General features: G+C 38.9%; 2 protein-coding genes across 3 annotated transcripts in view; both read right to left on the bottom strand.

The window, feature by feature from the left end:
• kiaa1549lb (KIAA1549-like b) overlaps positions 1-15207 on the bottom strand; it is a 56319-nt gene extending 41112 nt beyond the window's left edge. For both annotated transcript variants that reach the window (XM_053499725.1, XM_053499724.1), the window contains exon 1: positions 14872-15207. In XM_053499725.1, coding sequence (XP_053355700.1) covers positions 14872-15079 — 208 coding nt within the window. In that variant the 5' untranslated portion in view covers positions 15080-15207. The remainder of the gene's footprint in view (positions 1-14871) is intronic.
• A 1460-nt stretch (positions 15208-16667) lies between these two features.
• hipk3b (homeodomain interacting protein kinase 3b) overlaps positions 16668-22227 on the bottom strand; it is a 45412-nt gene continuing 39852 nt past the window's right edge. The window contains exon 16 of the mRNA XM_053500187.1: positions 16668-22041. Coding sequence (XP_053356162.1) covers positions 21571-22041 — 471 coding nt within the window. The 3' untranslated portion in view covers positions 16668-21570. The remainder of the gene's footprint in view (positions 22042-22227) is intronic.

Below are 22227 nucleotides of genomic sequence, written 5' to 3' on the forward strand. Positions count from 1 at the left end.
CTCAGGGAGAACATGTCTCACACATAGACGGAAGGTGAGATTCTAACTCTGGCGGCCATGCTAACCATCCACGAGCCAATCAATGATTCACAAATAGTTCACTCAGAATGCTGAAGAAGTCAAATAAAAGTGTGCTCTGCATTTATTAAAAATGAAGATTGAAATTGGACTGGTGTTGTGTGCCCTCGAATAACATCTACGACACTGCCTACATAGCAGTGATTATTCAACTGTGTGATTCAAGCCTAATATAATATAAATACATTGTTGTGTTAATATAAATAATATAACACAACAGTTGTATGCTTTTATCACCTCTAGGTTGGACTATTGTAATGTCTTACTGTCTGGTTGTTTAGCTAGATGCATAAATAAGCTTCAGCTAGCCCAGAATGCAGCAGCGAGAGTCCTCACTAGAACCAGAGGATACGAGCACATCACCCCTATCTTATCTTCACTGCATTGGCTCCCTGTGAAATTTCGCATTGATTTTAAAATACTACTCTTGACATATAAAGCATTAAATGGTCTCGCGCCGCAGTATCTGAGCGAACTGCTAGTGTCTTACGAACCGCCACGCCTACTTCGATCAAAAGATGCAGGCTGCTTGTCAGTACCGCGTATCATGAAAAATACAGCAGGGGGCAGAGCTTTTTCTTACAAAGCCCCAAAGTTAAGGAATAGTCTTCCAAATAGTGTTCGGGACTCAGACACAGTCTCAGTGTTTAAGTCCAGGCTAAAAACCTATTTATTTAATCAAGCATTTTTGTAAATAGATCAGCCTTAGAAGTAGCAGATCTGGGGGACTCATGGACGTAGAGTATTATGGTGAACTGGTATGTTTAGATGCTGTCTTCCTCACTCTCATTGATCACTCAGGTTTGCTGACGGTGAGGTGATTGGTTGCTTTACATCTCAGGGAGCCATCATGTCTGTGTTATCTTCTGGCTCTCTCTTTTAGTTATGCTGTTATAGTTAGTAGTACTGGAGTCCCTGTTAGCACTCTACACTAAATATGCATTCACATTATACGTTATGTGACTGTAACCATACCTACTGTAACTGTTATCTCTCATTCACTTTTGCTTTTCCCTCTCTCCCCCCTCTCTCTGTCGAGCTACACATGTCATTCCTGAGCTGCCAGTGATCCCGACTCCCTCTGCCCTCTCTACCTGTCTGACCCATCCTGGTGCCCCATTTCTGGGTGGAGATCTCGTCACATAGATGCCCCGTGTCTCTTTGGGATGGGTCCAGTGTCTGGGGATGGTTTCACTCTGCCATGAAGACGGTTCTAGCCTCAACTGATGTTGACAGTTGTTTCTCTGAGAACTTGACGTAGCTGCAGTTGCTCGATAGTTCAGGATTGGAATTTCCTATGAGTCTACCTGGACTCCATATTAACATCAATTAACATTAACTGTTATACTGAACTGCCTGCCACCTAACACACAGTATGAGTGCAGATCAATTCCTGCTTTCTGTTTCACCCAGATGAGGATGGGTTCCCTGTTGAGTCTGGTTCCTCTCAAGGTTTCTTCCTATTGCCATCTCAGGGAGTTTTTCCTTGCCACTGTCACCCTCGGCTTGCTCACCAGGGACAAACTGACCATTTTGATTCATACACATTCATATTCCTTACAAACTTAAATAATTCTTTTGATTGTGTAAAGCTGTTTTGCAACAATGACAATTTTTAAAAGCGCTATTTAAATAAAACTGAATTGAATTGTATGAGAAATACCATTCATCACTGGTGCAGTTGCAGACCCAGAGTAGTTACTGTATTTCAGAAGGCCGCTATTTTGAATTCCATAATCATAGATATGTACAGTAATTTCCGAAGGTTAGTACCCCTCTTTAAATTCTATTTGATTGTACCAGGTCTTAGTATGAGTTAAATGCAACCTCAGACGAACAACAACATGTAACTTTTTAAATGTTTTTAGAAATAAAGCCAAAACAACATGCGGGCAATACTACAGTAAGTACCCCTTACTGCTACCACTGAAATTTAAAGGGTAAGTTGCAGCCAGGTGTTGCTAATCATCAGCCATTAATTAATTTATCATCAGCAGGTGTACAGCCCTCTATAAAAGCAGACGTTTCGGAAATTTGCTGTTCTGCAGCACTCAGGTGAGTGTTTCCCAACAGGGAAAGACGTAAGCTAATAGAGAGCTAAGACATAATGTTCTTAACTGTTGCTGCACACCAATCTGGAAAGGGTTATAAAGTCATTTCCAATCAATTTGGAGGTCAGCAATTTACAGTGAGAAAGATTATTAAAAACTGATATGCATTAAGACATTTGCCAATCTTCCATAGAGAGTGGACGTCCCAGCACAGTCAGACCGTCCAATGCTTAGAGAAATACCAACAACCCAAGAGCTTCATCTCAGACCCTGCCGACCTCACTGAGCAGATTAAAAAGTCCATGACAGCACAATATTATAATATCAGATTTATTATCAGATACACAATATGTACTGTATAGTGTGTAGGCCAGCTGATAAACCACCAGCAAAACAGTAGCATTACCTTAACATAAGTTTGATGTCAACAAAAAAATAAAAATAAAAAAGACAGAATACAGTACACAATTTAACAAGTTATCAAAGTTCATAACTGTACAAATTGTATTTAAAAAGATGTCTATAATATCTCAGAAAGCGTTATTGCAACATAATTTATCACAATGTTGATATTTTATTCCCATATTGCCCAGTTTAAATAAATACATATACATTCATACATACTGTACATACACACTAGGTACACTTGTTTTTGCATTATTGAATAATTTTAATTCTTTGTGGTGACGTATTGTCAGGTGTTCAGACTCGCTGATAACGAATAACTCTACACACTCCTTTACCTCTTCCACTTTCTTTGCCTGTGACCTAATTACTTTTTGTCAAGCATTTGTAGAACACAACTAGAAATAAAATAAATCATACTGTACACGCAACATGATCGCTTGTAATTTGGGATCTCAGTAAGTCAGAGTATGAATGATGAAACTGAGAAGCGAAAAGATGAAACAGGACTTATGATTTAAACCTGGCTGGAAAATAACGATGTTTTTTGCCATCTGAAACTTTTTCTGCTAAAAATTTTATCTGTAAAATTTTTTTTGATGTATGAATGTCAGTTAACAAACACAAATTATGTCTTAGCCATATACATCAGCCATCAGTTACATGATCAACTCGAACATTAAACCCACTGCCTGAGGAAGAGACGGCACCAGGATGCACTGTGGGAAGCAAACGTGAGCAAAGGCAGCGTGATGCCCAGGACGAGGTTCTGCTGGGGGTCACTGGGTCACGCCGTACATGTGGATGTTACCCTTGTGGTATAAAGGGCACCCACACCATATTGGGCAGGCTGTTTAAATTTTAGGTCTGATTGTGTACATTAAGTTCCTGTAAAAAATCTTCTGTAAAAATCCAGCTGACCTTAGCTTAACCAAGTCTGATTCATTTTATAGGCCCGAGCTCATCAATCTAACCCCACTGAGAGTGACCTTCTGAATGTGACATCATTCTGGCTGAGTTCAGATACTGCAGCACACACCGACGCTTGTGTCCTTTTGTCCAGAAAGGCTAAAACAGTGAAACGGGGTGTGTACGGTCGAGAGCGGTTGTGTTAACAGTCAGCCAAGACAGTTTTTTATGTTATACAGTACATACAGTATAATACAGAAAATGTCTGTGCCAAAGAAGCTACTTGTGAAGTTTATGCAACATGGAAGTGACCGATCTCGCTTCCCTACACAATTTGAGATGCTAACTTCAGCCATTTTGGAGCGATGATTTTATATGTGCCCCAAAAATGGCCATTTTAATTAACAACAGGGGTTTTAAATGCTCTAAATAAGACAAAGACCTTATGTTACTGTATGTGGCCATAAAATATAAAAAACTATGGTTTATTCAGTTGATAAAAAAATTAAAATCCCAGAGCGACCTCAGTGCTTCGCCTAAGAGATGGTTTTAGGTAAAAAAGCAAAAAAATCTGTAGTGTCCGTAACCATGTCAAATTCCTGTTGCAATATCTTAACAATTTTACATTTAGGAATTCTACACGTCTTTTCCAGTGAAATATAAATTGGCAACGTTTCATCTGATTGATTATTGACAAAAAGATTATTGAAAGATTTGAAAAAAAAAAAAAAAGGTTACGGACACTACATAAAAGGGCATAAAATTGTATTTAGCAAATGTGTTTCTTTTTATTTGATAAAAATATAAATGTGTATGCACAATAACAAAAAATTAAGCATAGATCGGGAGATAAGAAGCAAGTATTTTAAGAAGTATTATGAAAAATGATCTTGTATGATCCAATCTGAAAATTAACTTTTTCACTTAGTGTGTGTGAATAAATAAGTAAATAAATTCTCATTATTTTCTTTTTTATACCTACAACTAAGCCTTTTACTGTATATGGGTCTACAGTGCATGTAGGATTAATAAGAAACCTGACATATTCAGACCGCTGAAGCTCGACGCGTGATGTCAGCACATAAGCGTTCCTTCAAACAGAAATGAACATCTCAAACCTCTTTACATCAGCATTATGAAAAATAGGATATGATTACATCAACCATGTCTCCAGCTTTGCGGTAATGTCTTTCACACTTCAGTCTGCTCTGAATGTTAACAAGGGTGCAGATGTCAGACAAGCGAGAAACACAAAGCTCTATTTTACTCGTCTAAAAGCCGGTATGAAGGGCCGTATCATAGCTGTTATATAAAAAAATGTTGCCCTACTAAAGGCATCCGTGCTAATGTACGTTTCAGAACTGAATCTGTGGCCTTTAGGAGAAAATAAATATATCATGTTATTTAAAGAGCGTATTTCGACAACACATAGTATATCATGACTTACACACTCCCTGGCCAAAAAAACATCACAACCTCTTAGGGCACTTTCACACCAGACAAGATTGATTTGTACAATGCGCAGGAACAATTGCTCCCCCCTCCCCCCTCCCAACTCACCCACTGTTCACGTTATTATCCCGTATTTTCACGCTACGTATATTATTATTTATATTTCTGAATGAACAGCCGTCCGTGTGCCTTCCCACATTATCACCCATGGCTGTGTGGGTCAGAGGATGAGATTGGCGTATGCCACTGAGATTTCAGAGTAGACGAATAGCACTGGTGACCTTGCGCTCTATGTTCAGGTACTATTGGCCTTCATAGCTCATTTAATCCCTGCACAAGTATGTCATTCCATGCTCAAAGCCACCTTTTCCAGTGGACTCAGGCAAGTTTCTTGAGCCTGGAACAGTTGTGTTCCAAGTGAAGAAGTGTTCTCGGAAACGATCGCGGGTGCCTAACCGTAAAAACACCTTAAGGTTTTATTCAATGGCCAGCTTTACTTTTGATTACGGTGAGCAATATGGTGTCCAGTTCATAACCCCATAATGTTACTGAGTCTAGACCTGAGTAACTGATCCACCCCAGATCATAACACTGTCTCCAGAGGCTTGTACAGTGGACACTATGCATGATGGGAGCATCGCTTCATGTCCTTCCCTTCTTACCCCGACACGCCCATCACTCTGGAATAGGGTCATTCTGGACTCAACAGGTCACATGACCTTTTTCCATCACTCCAAAGTCCAGTCTTTATGCTCCCAAACAAACTGAAACCTTTTCACAACAAGTGTTTTTTTTTAAGGACACACAGCTGTTTAGTCCCAATCCTTCTCATCACACTGTATGTGGATGGAGGTGCTCCAGTGTTCCTTGTTAAACGAAGCTCAGGATTCTTCTGGACATTTTTACCATGCGGCTTCACCAAGCGTTAAAGTGATCGTCCCAGTCAGTATGGATGTTTTTCTGATCACGTTTACTTTGTGAAGTTGAGGGTCCAGCACTATCCTTCCAGGGTTTAATAATGTAGTAAACAGTTCCTAACACAATTCTGGTCACTTTAATGATTTCTTTACTCAATGCAGAAAAATAATTTAACTTTTTTGAAACAGTGAATTAATATTAGCATTATAGCACTGTATTAAAATTAACCGTGTTAAAATTTCACCACTGTTACTTTAGATTTATTTAATGGTTTTAAAAATAATGTTACACTCTCGGTGAGGAAGAAACCGTTTCATTTTGCAATTTTTTAAACGCGAAACAGTCGAGTAAGTTGATAAGGGAATTTGTAATTGCAATTTAAAATACATATTAAAAACTTTATACTTTATACTGTGATACCAAAAAAAGTGTACAGTTACATCATAATTATAATGACGCATCCGGTCTTATTTTATATCTTCAGTGGCATTTTGCAAAATTAACACAAAGATATCAAATGCATCAAAAAGTTGAAAAAGAAAAAATCTGATTCGCACCACAGTTTATTTTGTGCGAATAATGTAATTAAAATCGCACGACAGCTTCATCTAAGAACGCTGCTAATTCTAAATTGTTTTACATCCGCATTTTGCATTCAGACACTCCCGAAACGATTCATTGCTTTGCTGGTCTTCATGTTAAACTATCAGCTTTAGAGTTCGACCTAAATGTGTGCTTATTCTCAATATGGAGGAGGAAACAGCTTTTGTGTGTGTGGGTGTTAGCGTTGGAGGAGTTGGCATCAGAGTACCGAGGAGAGCGTACGTACGGGGCCGTGTGCAGCACACGGCTAATTTAAGCTTCTCTAAATCTACTGTACTCCTGCTGAAAAAGCCTCCTTTAAAGAGCCCTGCTTTCTAGAAGTCTACCAAGAATCAAGTACCGAGATGAATGTAAAGATCATGACAGGTTCTGGGTGTTAATTATGAGCCATCATTTGGAGCTGTATTATACTTATACCTGATAATACGCACACAATTAGAAGGGAAAAAAAAGTTTTTTCTGGATAATTATGATGATTAAACTTCAAAAAACTAGGATTCTGCTGTTTAACTCTGGATTTCCTTTTTATCTTCCTAAACAGTAGGGACGCCACAGTCTGTATCTGCTTAGAGCTTCCTATACCTGGACCCGGACCTGTACGATTCAGGAAATCATTTGTCCCTAAAGCTATTCGGCTGTTCAGTTCCTCTCTACAGGAGCACGGGAGTGTGGAATACTCTCACTATCACTCTCAAGACATCCTAGCTCTACAGCATTTTTTTGCAAGACTTTTGCACAGTACTGTATATACACAATTTATCAGGAAATATTTGATTACAGCCCTACTGATCTAAAAAACACAGACACACCCACACACACACACACAAAGAGAGTCTTTCAGCTGTATCTAAGTAAGTCATATCTGTGATGACACTGAGGATAGATACTGCCGAAGATGTAACATCCTGATTGATGAAATAATGATTTCATTAGCATTTTTAAAGATGCACACTTCTCTTCCTTCTCTCTAAAAATCACATTAGTTTGAGTGAAGATAAAGATTCTGCCGCAGGCTGGAAATGTCCTGTCATGAAGCAGAGAGAGAGAGACAAAGAGGCAACCCGTCTTCACCGGCCAATCCCATTTATTACAATTATAAACCATCGCTCTGGCAGAGATACAGAGAGAGGTGCGAGCAACCATCTGCTCCTGCTCTCTCTGTCTTTCTGAATGGACTCGTCCTGTCCCAAAAGTCTCAATACACAGGGGAAATTAACCCATTTAAACAAAATGCCTTCTAAAACTTTTTATACTTAGCTTGAACTTAATGTACGTTTTTTAAACGTGACAAAAAGTGACAAAAGAAAAACATATTGAGATCATTTTTAATCTAGCCTTCACGAGCTTGTAACAGGAAATATGGCGCATTACTGACGACAGTTCTGCAAAATTCATCACCAAATTCTAGAAGACTGGAAGTGATGTGGAGCGTAGAGAAGTCCGCAAAACATCACAAGGCACAAGCACTGACTTTTGGGTAACTCTGCCAAAGGGGGTGTTTCCATTCCTGAACTGTTCCAAGTCTGTCGGATTGTCCCAAAATGAAATCCCTAACGGCTCCTGGTCTGTCTAATCAAGATCTCGTTACGATTAAGATGTAATTACCTATGACAACCTGAGATTGCACTGGTTGAAAATCCATTTATGTCCCACTTTGAGTTGATCACAGAACATCTCCAATAACATGATATTTCAAGAAATATGACATTTCATTGGGTTTTAATTGACACATATTTAAAATCACCTTGTTTAGAATTATTTATACCCTTTATATTACAGTGTTTTAATAATCAACAGAAAAGCCTTTGTTTTTAATGACGGCCTGTAAACACTTCTTGTAGGTCTCCACAAGGTTTCTACAGGTCTGCTGTGAAATGTTTCCCCACTCTTCATTTGCAAAAGCCTCCAGCTGTTGGAGAGTGGAAGGCTTCCTAGCCCTGACCTGGATCTTCAACTTTCTTCCCAAATTCTCAATTGGGTTCAGGCCAGGATTTCGGCTCCACAATATTAATGCTGTTGGCCCTGAACAATTGCCTGACCACTCAGTGTTTGTGGATTTTCTGGACGTGCCTCTCTTATTGGACGTGTTCGCCTCTCTGATGGCCCGGGAAAGTTTGGCCCTTGCTGTTCTTGGGCCACCTCATCCCGCGCACTGAAGGCAGAGTCTCGGGTCCTAAGAAGTCCACACACCTCTGCAGTAATACACGGTTTCTGGTTGGGTCGTGAGATGATGTTCTTGGACACAGTGACATCATCGGTGCACTTGTTGAGGTAGCTGGTCACTGATGACCTGTACTCCTCCAACCTCCCTAAACATGTTCCAGTCAGTGTTCTCCAAACAGTCCTGAAGAGAAGACATGGCTCCTGCTGGCCAGGTTTTCACCTGCTTCAGAACCGGTTTTGAACGCCTGACGAGTGGTCTGTACGTATGTTGGAATTAGCCGAGGTGGGGGCGGGGCTCTGCCCAATGTGCGCCGGGGATATCGGGCAGATCCAGCGTGTTATCCAGCGATGTTATCCCCTCTCGATCCAGCGTGTTATCCCCTCTCGTTGCAAAGTCCCCATACTGATGGAATTTAGGGAGCACTGACTTGAGATTTGCATGGTTGAAATTAGCATTCCTTAGCATTAGCGCTAAGTGGAATGTACACTCCGATACTGAAAACGGTGGTGAATTCCCGCGGTAAATAAAAAGGTCTGCATTTAACAGTCGCCAGAAACTAACACAGAATCTTGCACCATTTCATGTTGATGTAAACACACAAGCCACCGCCGCGAGTCTTACCGGACAGAGCTGCATTTCAGTCGATGCGGAACGAGACTAGCCCATCTGGTTGAATGACGACGTCCGATACTCTGTCACTGAACCATGTCTCAGTGAAAACAAAGACACTGCTCACACTGTGTAGTCTGCTGGAGTCAGATGTAGTCCAGTTTATTTTTCAGGGAGCAGACGTTGGATAGGATGATGGATGGGAGAGCCGGCCTGCTAGGGTTTGTTTTTAGCCTAGCACAGACTCCTGGGTTAGGCTTCCGCTTCCTAGAGCACCGATTCCGATGTCCCCTCCTCCAACCGCCGGCATCAGGCAACGCCGGGGCCTCGAGGCCTGGTTCACGCAACAAGCAAAGCTCACGTAGCTTTTCCCGCAGCTCATCATGGATGTCGTTAACCAGGTTATTAATGTCCAAAAGTGTCTGCCGGTGGTATGTACGGACAACAGTTGCGCTAATGTCCATATACAGTGTAACGGAAACGCGCTACGACACAAAGTAAACAAAGTAGCACCATTTTACCTCCGAAACGGCCGCTGCGTGCTACAGCCGCGCAGCCATCTTGGATCCACGGAGACCACCAATTGCCTGGTAGTCTTTGCCTCCGCTATGGGCATTGACAGCACACATACAAAGATCATAACTGAGTTTTTTCTTCTTGGCTAGGGTGACAGTGACTGACAACAATGAAAGCTTTGCCCCTTAATTATACTTTACAGATCAGGTGTTACCATTTACCATTATTAGGCCTTAATTGATTAAAACTAAATTGATTAAATTGATTATAGTCACTGGAGTGTAAAATCATGTGCACTTTTTTAAAAGAAATTATTTTTTCTAAGATTAGGAACACGGTATGATTAATTTTAAACATGCTCAACAGAGAATTTCTGGCCAGATCTATTGGTTTATAAATGAAGCTTAGCTAACACATATGTGGCGTTGTGCATAGCAACTAATATATATTGAATACAATGGAGGTTCCGCTGAAGTAGCTTTTATAAACTTTACAAGTATTGATTTGTCCAACGGGTATGAATAATTTTCTGCACAACTGTATATACAGTGTTTATATGGTCACTTACAAATAAAATGGAAATAAAAAAAATAAAAAATCTGAAAATCTCCTGATTCTCTCAACACCATGACCCAGTTCTACAGTGTCCTGAATACAGAACAGACACACACGAACACACACACACACACACACCTGATTCAACTCAGACATTAAAGGTTTAGTATAGTATTTTGCCAGAAATGAACATTTTCCAGACTGAACTTGTTCCACTCTGTCTGTGTGATTATTAGAGGAAATGATTTCTCACGTTTCTCGGCTCTGAGAAAACAGAAAACTCATAGTTTATGACTGAAGTCAATAGGCAGCTGTTAAACTGTTAAAGCCAGTTAATGAACATTTACACTCTGTGAGTATTAGAGGGCCTGACTGTGGGATTCTGGTCATTCTAACGCTTAACTTATCTCTAAAAAACAGATAAAAACAGATCTGTGTCGCTGTGAGCGTGGAAAGGAAACGCATCAGACCTCGGGATTAGACGTCCGTTATAAGTGAGACCGGAGTGGACGGGTTTACACTGAGGAGGTCAGCTCGTGTAAAGTCTTTAATCAGCTGAACTCGTTTAAATCTTATTCATATAAATGACCGTATATAAATCCAGGAAGTCGCAACACTACAGCGGACGTCAGCAGTAAAGGCAGAGGCTGAACAAAGACGGCACACGCAAGCAGAATTTTGACAGGCGCACACACACACACACACACACACACACACACACACACACACACACTCACAGATGAGTGAAAGTAATCAATCACTAAAGACTCTCTGGAGCCAGCATACATCCTAAATATCCAAAACATCCTGAATACAGCCCAGAATTATTGGCACCCTAAAAAAATAAGGCAGATTAAACAGCAAAAAAATATTTGTCTTAATAAGAACATTTTTTTTTTTTTTAATGCTAAAGTTTCATAATCAGACAAAATATGGTGTTGGGGCTAAAAAGTGTCACACCGAGGAAAAAAAAATACATTTTCAGACAGGATCATATAACACCATTTTTCATAATACTTCATGCTTCTTATCTCCCGAGCCATGATTCGTTTTTTGTAAATATGTATAGACATTTATTTTTATCAGATAAAAAGAAACACACTTGCTAAATCCAATTTCATGCCATTTTATGTTTTAGTATCCGTTATTTTTTTATTATTATTTAAACCTCTTAACGATCATAATCATCATTCAGATGAAATTTGCCCGATTTAGATTTCACATGAAAAGATATAAACCTGAAAAAGTGTATCATTCTAAAATGCTGAATTGTTAAGATATTGCAACATGAATTTCACATGGTTACGGACACTACAGATTTTTTGGAGCATGAATTCTGCAACTTAAATGATTATTGTTTGAAATAAGACAGTATAATGCTGAGAAATAGACATTTTTGCGCCACAAAAAATTACTATGCACTTTGAATACTTATCGGTATCAATATACAGTAGTTCAGTTTAGACCACATCCCCAAATAACTGCACCTCAAATATTGCACTATACAGAGTAATGAACAAATTAATCTAAATTTAGAGATAAATGTGAGCAGTATGGTAAAAATAAACGAAAACGTCACGCTACTGTAGGAAAATAATCTTTTTTTTTTTGTATTTATGAAAGGCATGTCAGACATTTTATCCAATTACAGTTCTATTTGTTGTTTCCTGTTGTCACTTACGTTATAGCAGGTATGGACACTCGTCCCCTCACCCGGCTCACTTTATTTTCTCTTATTAAGACAATGTTGGAAAAGTTCTCAAGGTTAGCCACGGTGATGATCTCTACAGAACCTCTATAACAGCCTCAAGGACACTCGTTTTTTGGGATAATGTCACAATAATGTGCCTTTGGTGTCCTCATTAAAATCACCCAGTTATCATGGACATATTGTACAATAATGCAATGCCTAGGTTTTAATTTAAATGACCAAATATTTAGTAACATGTTAGAGTACATGGATCACTTTTTTGATGTAACGAGTAATCTACTACGTTAGGTCCAACATTTAAATACTCAGTTATTTAGTTATATTTTCAAAAATGTAATCCGTTATTCAGACAATTTATGTAACCCATGAACCAGACAGCAGTCATAACGTTATTGTTTGTGTGTGAAATTCGTCCTATAAGTCCCGCCCCCGTTAACCTGCCTCCTCTGTTATTCCTGTTGTTATACCCCTGGAAACCTAATCACAGCGCCAAAACTCGTAGTGAATCATGATGAGATATGGGGTATTAGTAGTTAACAGATTATGGGCCAAACTTGGCTGAGTGATGATGGTAGAATAATTATAAAGGTCTTGACTAAAACAACATGCATGAGGAATCACAAAGGAGTTTTCATTTTCTGCAGTGGAAAAGTACTCGAACTAGTTACTTTTATCAGAAAGTAACGCTGTAATGTAACTGTATTGTTACTTTTTAAACACAGTAACTTTGTAATGTAATTAGTTACTTTAACACTGATAAATAGTATGATGTCATCCTCAACAGTGAATCACTTACAGTACTAACTGAAGATCCACGGTGTGATTAATTGCTCAAAATGCTAACATTTTTAAAAAATGTCCACCCTGTCATCAATGCTTCTACGACAGGGGGGACATGTAAAACACTGCCTGGACGTTTATAAAAATAAAAAAATCACACACTTCAAGAATTTATCGACCTGCTGGAACCACCCTTTCACAGTTTGAATCCTGGAATATTGTCGCGCCATCAGGGGCAAGAAAAAGTCCATAGATGTGATAACCTGGTGATTCAGTACATTCAGGTCGTCAGCTGACTGATGACCTGACACATAAGTTCAGATAATGTTGCTGAGTAACTGATCAACCCCAGATCATAACACTGTCTCCAGAGGCTTGTACAGTGGACACTATGCATGATGGGAGCATCGCTTCATGTCCTTCCCTTCTTACCCTGACACGCCCATCACTCTGGAATAGGCTCAATCTGGACTCATCAGGTCACATGACCTTTTTCCATCACTCCAAAGTCTAATCTTTACGCTCCTTTTTAAACCGAAGACCTTTTTCCTAATAAGTCTCATTAACAAGTGCTTTTCTTATTGACACAGCTGTGTGTGTATGGAAATGCTTTTATCGCTCTGATTTCTGTGAGAGATTTTTTTGTTTATAACGCAACTTTATTCAAACATTTAAATGTTTTTTTCCATGTTTCTTCTGTGAAGTTGACGGTTCAGCAATATCCTTCTATGCAACTTCACCAAGTGTTTAAGTGATCTCCATTCATACCTTTTTAAACCCAGTTCCAGTCTTTTTAAATCTCCTTAGCTCTTTGCTTGATGCAGCTCAATAATTTGACACTTCTGAAATGGCGACTTTAAAAAAAAATAATAATAATTTATTGCCTGTAGTGTCTGAATGAGGTGTGATAACCTGGTCATTCAGTACAGTGTGACGTCACCCTGAAGTGAAGACATGCACATTCAGTATGATTGATGTGTGCCCTGCAATGGATTAGCACCCTGTACAAGGTGTACCCTCACACCTTGTGCCCTGATTACTTTTTAAATAATTATTTGTATGTGTCCCTAAAATTGATGTCCACCCTGTCATTTTGGGGGAGCTGCCCTTTTGAGACACTGGCTGATGTCATCAGCGACATCATTTTGTATTTTTTTTAATGGAGATTAAAAACAACTGCTGTAAGTACATGAAGTTCTGTAAACTTATATTTCCTGATTTTTTTTTTTTTTACCAGATTGTGGTTGTAAGTTGATGTTTGAGCTTAACATGTCCACCCTGTCATTTTGAAATATTTATAAATATAAAAACTTTTCAGAAATTCTAAATATGTATGTGATAAACATGACAAAGTCACCCTGAACAGTGAATCACTTTGCTAACTGAAGATTCATTATGTGCTTTATTATAAACTGTCCACTCTGTCATCAACCCATATATGACAGGGAGGACATGTGCACACAGTTTCTAAGTTGACTTTATTATTAACAGACTTTACATATGAACTAAAATGGGAAACACTGATCGAACATTTAAAAAAAAAAAATTAAAGCTCACACTCCAATATTTCATTGACGGCCTTTAGCTTTGATTATGGCACACACACACACACTGTTCATTTCACGTGTGAAAATAATTCCTCATGCTCCCAGAACCACTATTTCATCATGACACCATTTTGTCATTTGTTTGATGGAAGTTAAAACAACTGCAGTAAGTAAGATATTATTATTATTATTATTATTATTATTATTGTGTGTAAAGAGGCGCTGTATGGTGGGTAATACTGATATTTTTATGAAGGGTGCCAATAATTCTGGAGCAGCCTGGATGCAGGGTGCTGGGACGTTGCCATGGTGATGACGGAAGCGTTTAGACGTTGCGGTACAACTGAAATGCGCAAAAAAAAAAAAAAACAAGGAAGAAAAAAAGGAGGAAGAAAACCTGGGACTAAGTTAATAACCCATGAGCTATGAATTAATTAATTGATTGATTAATGAGACATAATCCCGGGGCTGCACGCGCTACCCTTACCGTAGACACCGGGTGCGTTTTTCCCCCCTCAAGGTGTGACCGAGAAGAGTTTTATTTATATATTTCTTTTTAAAGCTCTCTCTTACCGGGTTGAGCGCGAGCGCCGTGCATCACGAGCAGCACCGCGAGCCCGGCGAGCGTGCCTACTCCCACGCGCGCGCCTCCACCGCCGCTTCTCCGCAGGCACGCGCCCGCTCTCGCGCCGTCCGCACGCGCACCGGAGGAGCGCCGGTCGCGCACGCAGTCTCCCTCTCCTCTTCCTCGCGCTGTCCTCGAGCTGGATCCGGAAACCATTTCCGTTTCCGTGGCTGAGACATCTGTCCGAACCGAACCGGAACCGCGCGTCTCCTTTTCTCTCTCTCTCTCTTCCACCACCTCCACCACCACCACCCAGCCCTGCCGCTGTCCTCCGGTGCGCGCCGAGCTCAGGAGCTGCTGCTACTGCCTTCCGGTTCGAGCATCATCATCATCATCATCCTCACTGCTACTGCAGCACCACACACACACACACACACACACACTTCTATATATCCCCTATACTCCTCCTGTTTCGGTTCTGTTCCGCGCACTGTTCACCATCTTTACTGCAAAAAACGTATAAATGATATTATTATATGAATTAATATTAATTGCTCACCCTTAATTTTTTTTTTATATGTGAACTCGAACACGCAGTTAATTTGCGCCCTCTAGTGGAAATCAGAACTCCTTACAAGTTCATTCCGCCCACTGATCCTACAGATCCATGTGCAGGTGAGGTGCAGGATTATATGTGCTCCCATGCTCACCCTTTAAAACCTATGTGTGTGTGTGTATATGTGTGTGTGTGTATGTGTATATATATATATATATATATATATATATATCACATCAGGTCACATGACCTTTTTCCATCACTCCAAAGTCTAATATTTATGCTCCTTTTTTAACCGATGACCTTTTTTTTTCCTAATGAGTCTCATTAACAAGTGGTTTTCTTATTGACACCATCCGCACCATCTTCTCATCTTCTAACTTTTGTTATCTGGTCGGCACTACAGAGCACCAAATACCAGGACAGTCAGGCACAAGGACAGTTTTTGCCCCCAGTGTCCTTACTGTGCAATTAAAATATGTGCAATAAAAGCAATACTACTGATTTATCTGATAATACCTCATATTCTATTCCATATCTTGGTAATGTTGGTTTTTTTTTTTTTTGGTATGTGGTGTGTGTGGTGTTGTCGTGGTCACGCAACCCAAAGCATGGTTAACACTAGCATTGTGAGTATTTGTACGTATGTCAGCTGGAGTGTCAGGCTCCTGAGTGGAGCAACAGAAAAAGTGTTCATCACCAGGAGGGAGTGAGCTCGAATCTCATGGTTAGGGGTCCAAGGAGGCAAGAAACTGCAATTTATTGCTACAGAAACAGGGCAGATAGCACTTTTTATCTGAGTGAAATACCCCACCCTGCGATGTCTTTTCTTTTTTTCTTTTTTTGATAGCGTTTGTAAAATGCTTTCTTACCCTTCCTTTCTTGTAGTATATAAGTGCATAATATATAAAATAATACATTAGTAATCCAGTGTAAGGACTTACAAAAGTGCTTTCCGTCATTGGATAAGTCGCTCTGGATAAGAATTTTATCTCACAGTGGCTCAGTGGTGCTTTTTATTCTCCCTTCTTTTTATTTTCTGTTGCTGTTTTAATGTACCCTAATGTTATATGACTTGCAATGTTTTTATTACTAAAATATATATACAACCATCTACTGTAAATTAGTCAGAATAAAGTACGTGTATTGTTCTGTAACACGACATCGACACAAAATAGAAAGATTAACCGTATTTAAGCCTTGATGAATTAGACTATTATACTATATAACACATGTCATGAAACAAAGTCATTAAAACATTTTAATAATATTTTTGACTGTTTCTGGTACTAACAGAACATTTATGAAATCTCACACACATGGAAGTGTCTTATTGCTGTAAACCTGTAATAATCCTAAGGGTATGCAAACTTTTACACTGCACCCTATAACCTTAAAACAGCAAGCTATAATGAACAGTATGCTATTTACTTTTAATGAAGAACCAAAAAGAACCAAAAAAAAAAAAAACAGGTGTATAAGAGACTGCAGCAAGAGATTTTTTTTTTAATTCAAAGTGAATCTTGACAATACACCATAAACTCTTTATTATGACACTCACCAAAAAGAGTCGCCTGGAAAACCCGCTTAATGTGACGAAGCCCGGTCACATCCAAGTCACTGAGAACTAGAGAGGATACACTATCGCATACCGTAAAGACGTTACATCCGAGAGTTACGCGTTCCCCCCCGTTTCCCTATCATCATCATCATACGCTCAAATATTGCACAGTGCAATTGCTACATGGCAAAACTAGTGTAGCATCAAATGAAATTTAAATAAAAATAAGCAAACAAAAGCCACAGAACTGACACGAGGATAAACAGTGAGTAACAGCTCCTATTACATCATTAACGAGGCAAATATGCAAACACGCCGTAAGCTGGGGGTAAATCAAACCCAGGAAACATACGCATTAGGACTTCATACTGAGAGGTGATAATACAGTCGTACAGTAGCAACAGCAGATTAGTACAAACACCCTGAATTAAAGTGAAAAGATAATAATAATAATAACAATAATAATAATAATTGTGATTACAAATGCAGTCTTATATAAGGCTGATTAGGAGAAAAAAAGTACAGTCAGAAAGTGGACACAGGGAAAAAAAAACAGCAATGATGTGTACATGAAAAAAAAAATCTTTCAGTAGGTTGATTAAAGGGGCAAAAATGTGTGAAAATACAGGTAGTCATTTTTGCAGTAATATCAGATTAACGGAGACGGATTTGCTGGTGAAGGCCATTTCACAGGGATCGAAATACAACTCCAGATGTGTTTGCGTTTTATTTGTTTTTTATGACAGAAACGTTTTTTGGCTAGAAAAACTGAAATCAGCAGTGATGTGAGTGACATTGTAACATATTCCTAAATAAAATGCTCTAATTTTAGTATTTCGATCCCTGGAACGTGAGGTTGAACCGCTGTGTCTCGTGTCCAGCCCGTTTTTACAGCGCAGCTCGTTTTCTCACAAATAAAGGCATGCACGCACACACACACACACACACACACACACAGTCTTAACTCTCTTTTTTAAGTGTTAAGCTTTAACCCCAGGAAGAGACGAAGCTTTTCCTGTAAGCAATGCCACGATCACATGACTGACTGAATCTTGAATTTGACGTATCGTTGATTGTGAGAATACAATTTAGGAACACTTTCTACATAAAGCTCATATTTATGAATTAATATAACTGTATTTGTAATAAGTCAGTCTAATTAACTAATAGTGCTAGACTTGCAGGACTAATACGTTCGGGTAAATTACTTTAAGACATAAATATAACTTAGGCGTCTAGAAATTAGATGAAGGGGGAAAATGCTACTGAGTCCAGAGTTTACTTTTAGACGTCTCGACATTTAACTGTGCTCGTAAAATATTATAATCAACCAATAATTATTACGCAATATAACGAGAGCTTATTCTTATTATTAAGCCCTAATACAGTCTAGAATCATATAATCAATACATCTCTGGATTGTATTTAACACAGAAATCTAACTAATGTCTATAAAATTAGGTGGGGAAAATAAAATGAAATATAAAATTGGTGAAAGAAATGGAATCATCTCTAGACATCTTGACATTTAAAAACATTTTTATTACTATTTATTTAATTTTTTAGAATCATATTATTTTATTTACTTATTGAGAATGTAATGTGTGCTTTATACTTACTTCAGCTTTAACAGTCTACAATTTCGGGAAAAATTCACAATAAATAAAATTTGTTAATTTGTACGCAAGTTAGAAATAAAGGATAGAACTTAAAAGATTTTTAACCTTTAAGGTTTTTTACTTATTTCTAAATAAACTCTCAGACTCTCTTTATACGGCATTATTATAAAACTCATCATATTATACTGGAGCTAGTTATATAAGGCGTTATACATTTACAGGCATTTTTCACATATTTTAATGCTACCAAATTAGGAATTTCAAGCACAGCAATAAATCTATAGCAATATCAGCTTTATAGAAAGTGTTACTTTTTGTTAAAATCATAAAAAAGTATCAAATAGGTCGTTTATGAAGTTGAATAAAATACTGGATTTTCATTAAAAATCCCCCAGCAAAATGTCTTGGCTGCAGATTTAGACAAGGGCATAAAATAGGTGTAAGGTGGAAGAAAAGAAAAAAGAGAAGAAAAAAAAAAAACAGATGATATAATGTTATAATGTGTCCTTGATATTTTGGCTCACTGGAACATTTCATAAAACCAGTTCTTTGAATTTTTGTGAAATTAAAACAATGTTTACTCTGCAAGCTATCACTCTGATGAACGTATAACAAAAAAAAGTAAACAGAGAAAAAGAGAAAAAAAAAATCTTAAGTTACACCTGGAACAGTTAATGAAAGTCTAAAATACTGATGCGAAACACCACCAGCCAAAAGAGCATCGACAACCTCGAACTAATCTCCATCAACAGCATTACAGTAGTTACAGTTACACTCCAAACATTAAAGCAAAACTATTCAACCAAAATACACGTCTGTCTCAGATATAAGAGTAAACTATACAAAAACAAACAAACAAAAAAATACAAACGCAGATATGAACTAAAGAAAAGAAAACATCTAATTTCACAGCTATCTGAAGTGGCAATAATTATATAGCAGCTTATCTAGGATACATTCAAGATAGATGATGCGTCTTATTACTTGCTCAGAAAGCTAAACCTAAAACGCTAACCCTAAGCCTTTTTTTTTTCAAATACATTTCCGTTTATTCTTAAAACTTACCCCAGGACTAGAGTTACTACAGTATACATGAGGTCTATGCAGGGAGAGTAGCTACCTTGCTTTAGAAAAAAAAAGAAGAAGAAAGAAAATAATTAATTTACGGATTACAGTCTTTGGTGCTGCACAAGCAACTTTATATTAAAAAGAAAAGACAAAAAAAAAGAAAAACAAACCCAAACGAAACCAAAAAACGTAAATAAAATCTGCACAAAGCGTACGTATTATCTCCCTGACGGAATGTATCAAATAAGCAGTCGACACCGGTACTGAAACGTCGAAACGAATTATACGAGAATATAGAAATTAAACACGTTAAGCAGTTTCACACATGCATAAATGAGAAGATTGCACAAGATAAAAGTCACACACCTCATCAAGCTTCAGCACTAAATAGACTAGCTCTAGTAGATATACCGTACATACGTATATATTAGATTATATTCCGAATACTGCATGGTCTGTCAGGCTAAGATGAATCCGAACCATGAATCAGAGACCTATTTGCATTTCGTCATCTAGTCAAAGCCATGCCCACCACGGTTCTACACATCTAGGATACAAAAATCCAAACTAAAAGGAGAAAAACTTAAATTAAAAACGCACGGACGTCCGAGAATCAACGACTATTTCGATTGTATTGCAGTTTCGTTAAACAGTACAAACACTGTTAGTAATAATTTTTATTTGTCTTTTTTTTTCCCCCACTTAATAGAAATTGATTATCAAACATTAAGCGGTATTTAATGCTTGCTTTTTGTACACTAGTTCATTCGTCAAAAGTAATAAAGGGAAAAAGAACAGAACAAACAGCAAGCGTTTCGCTGCAGCAAAAGCATGCCGTCCTCGAGAAACTAACTAAAAACTAAATGAAAGGAAAAGACTACGATTCAGATTCCAAAAAAATTATAATTTTTTTTTGTTTTGTTTTTTTGTGCAATGCGAGACATCCATGCCAAATCAGGTATGAAAGCATACACCTCTGTGCGTATATATACACACACACGCAGAATGCACGGACCGATCTGAATTTCAAGTGCTGCAGTCCGATACATCGATATATTTATATAATTATAGATTTATAGAAGTAGTAATAGTAGTAGTAGTAATAACATGAACAACCTCAAATATTTAAGGCACTATGGCTGAGGACGCGTTGAAACAATGCAGCGAGAGTCATGATACGAACATTTAAGAGCGACATCTATTGGCATCTCTCCGATCCGACATCGACGTTTTGCAGCTCATGCAAGAAGACATGCAGCGTGAGGAACGACCACGTTTTCTAATCCGATTAAAATGACTCGACACTGAAACCACACCGGTTTATAAATACTCTGAAAAGGCAGAACACCACGACGTGGACTTTATGTGTGCAGGTCAGGCATCATGACCAGGATACTGGGGTGGCTTTACAAACGAAGATGTGTCTCACACTGTTCAGAAGGCAATATAGAAAAATAGATTTGAGAGGGATCCAACAGGAGGTGTGCGATTACATGATTTTTTTTTCTTTACATATACATTTTTTTTTTTCTTTAATCATCCCGGCACCTCCTCTTTATTCACCTGTTTGGAGGAGTGCTTCATTGAAAATCTGACAAGAAGTTGTAGAAAATGTGCAAAACACATCGTCTTTTTTTTCCCATCCATACTTGCATTTCCTCTTTTGCGCTCTTTATCAACTTGCGAAATACCTTCAAGACATTCTTTTATTTAATAATTTTTTTTAAAGCTCGATTAAAGTTCAATTGCACCCGAGTTGATGTGGTTCAGGAAAAAAAAAAAAAAAAGCTTGCGTTCTTGTTTGTGCCATGGCTTTGGGCATGAAAACCAGATGATCCGTGGTTCCCGTAAGACACCCCATGAGACACCGGGGCGAAAACGGGCTGCCTGCACCGAGTGGCCGTTAGATGTAGGAGTACTGGCTGAGTTTGGTGGGGCTGAGGGGGAAGCCTGCGTAGGCAGGAGAGGCGATGTACGAGTGTGACGGGAAAAGAGGTTTGAATTGGCCCTGAGGGTGGAGCGTGGGCGAGGGCAGGAGGCGGGCGCTGATGCCCACGCTCACTTGGTGCACAAGGTGCCTGGCCGGGTGGGAAAGGAGCACGTGGCTCCGCGTAGTACCAGGCGACGGCAGGAGGTGCGAAATGGGGCCAGTCGGCACCAGAGGAGCCGAGGGCGGGTAAGAGAGCAAGGCGGGCTGTGCGTGGGGGTGGACGATGCCCAGGGGCGGGGCAGGGGGATGAGCTGTAGAGTGGGTGGGGCTGCCATGAGGAAGGGTAAAGGCGTGGCCGTGCACCGTGGGGGGGATGAAAGCCTGAGGGCGCCGGTGGCTGTAGTTGCCGTTCCATTCTGTGTGGGCTGAAGCGGGATGCTGGAGCTGAAACCAAAAACCAGTTGAGGAATTTAATCACAGTATTGATTTATTTTTGATTTATTTTTACACACTGGCCTAAACCTCAAATATCTCAAGAGATGCTGTATGTTCCGTCACTAATATATTAATCATAGTTTATTACTTATAACCGAGATAAAAATACATATATTTCAGAATAACTTTTTTTTA

The sequence above is a fragment of the Clarias gariepinus genome, chromosome 7 (genome assembly GCF_024256425.1).
Source record: "Clarias gariepinus isolate MV-2021 ecotype Netherlands chromosome 7, CGAR_prim_01v2, whole genome shotgun sequence".
NCBI classification, from domain to species: Eukaryota; Metazoa; Chordata; class Actinopteri; order Siluriformes; family Clariidae; genus Clarias; species Clarias gariepinus.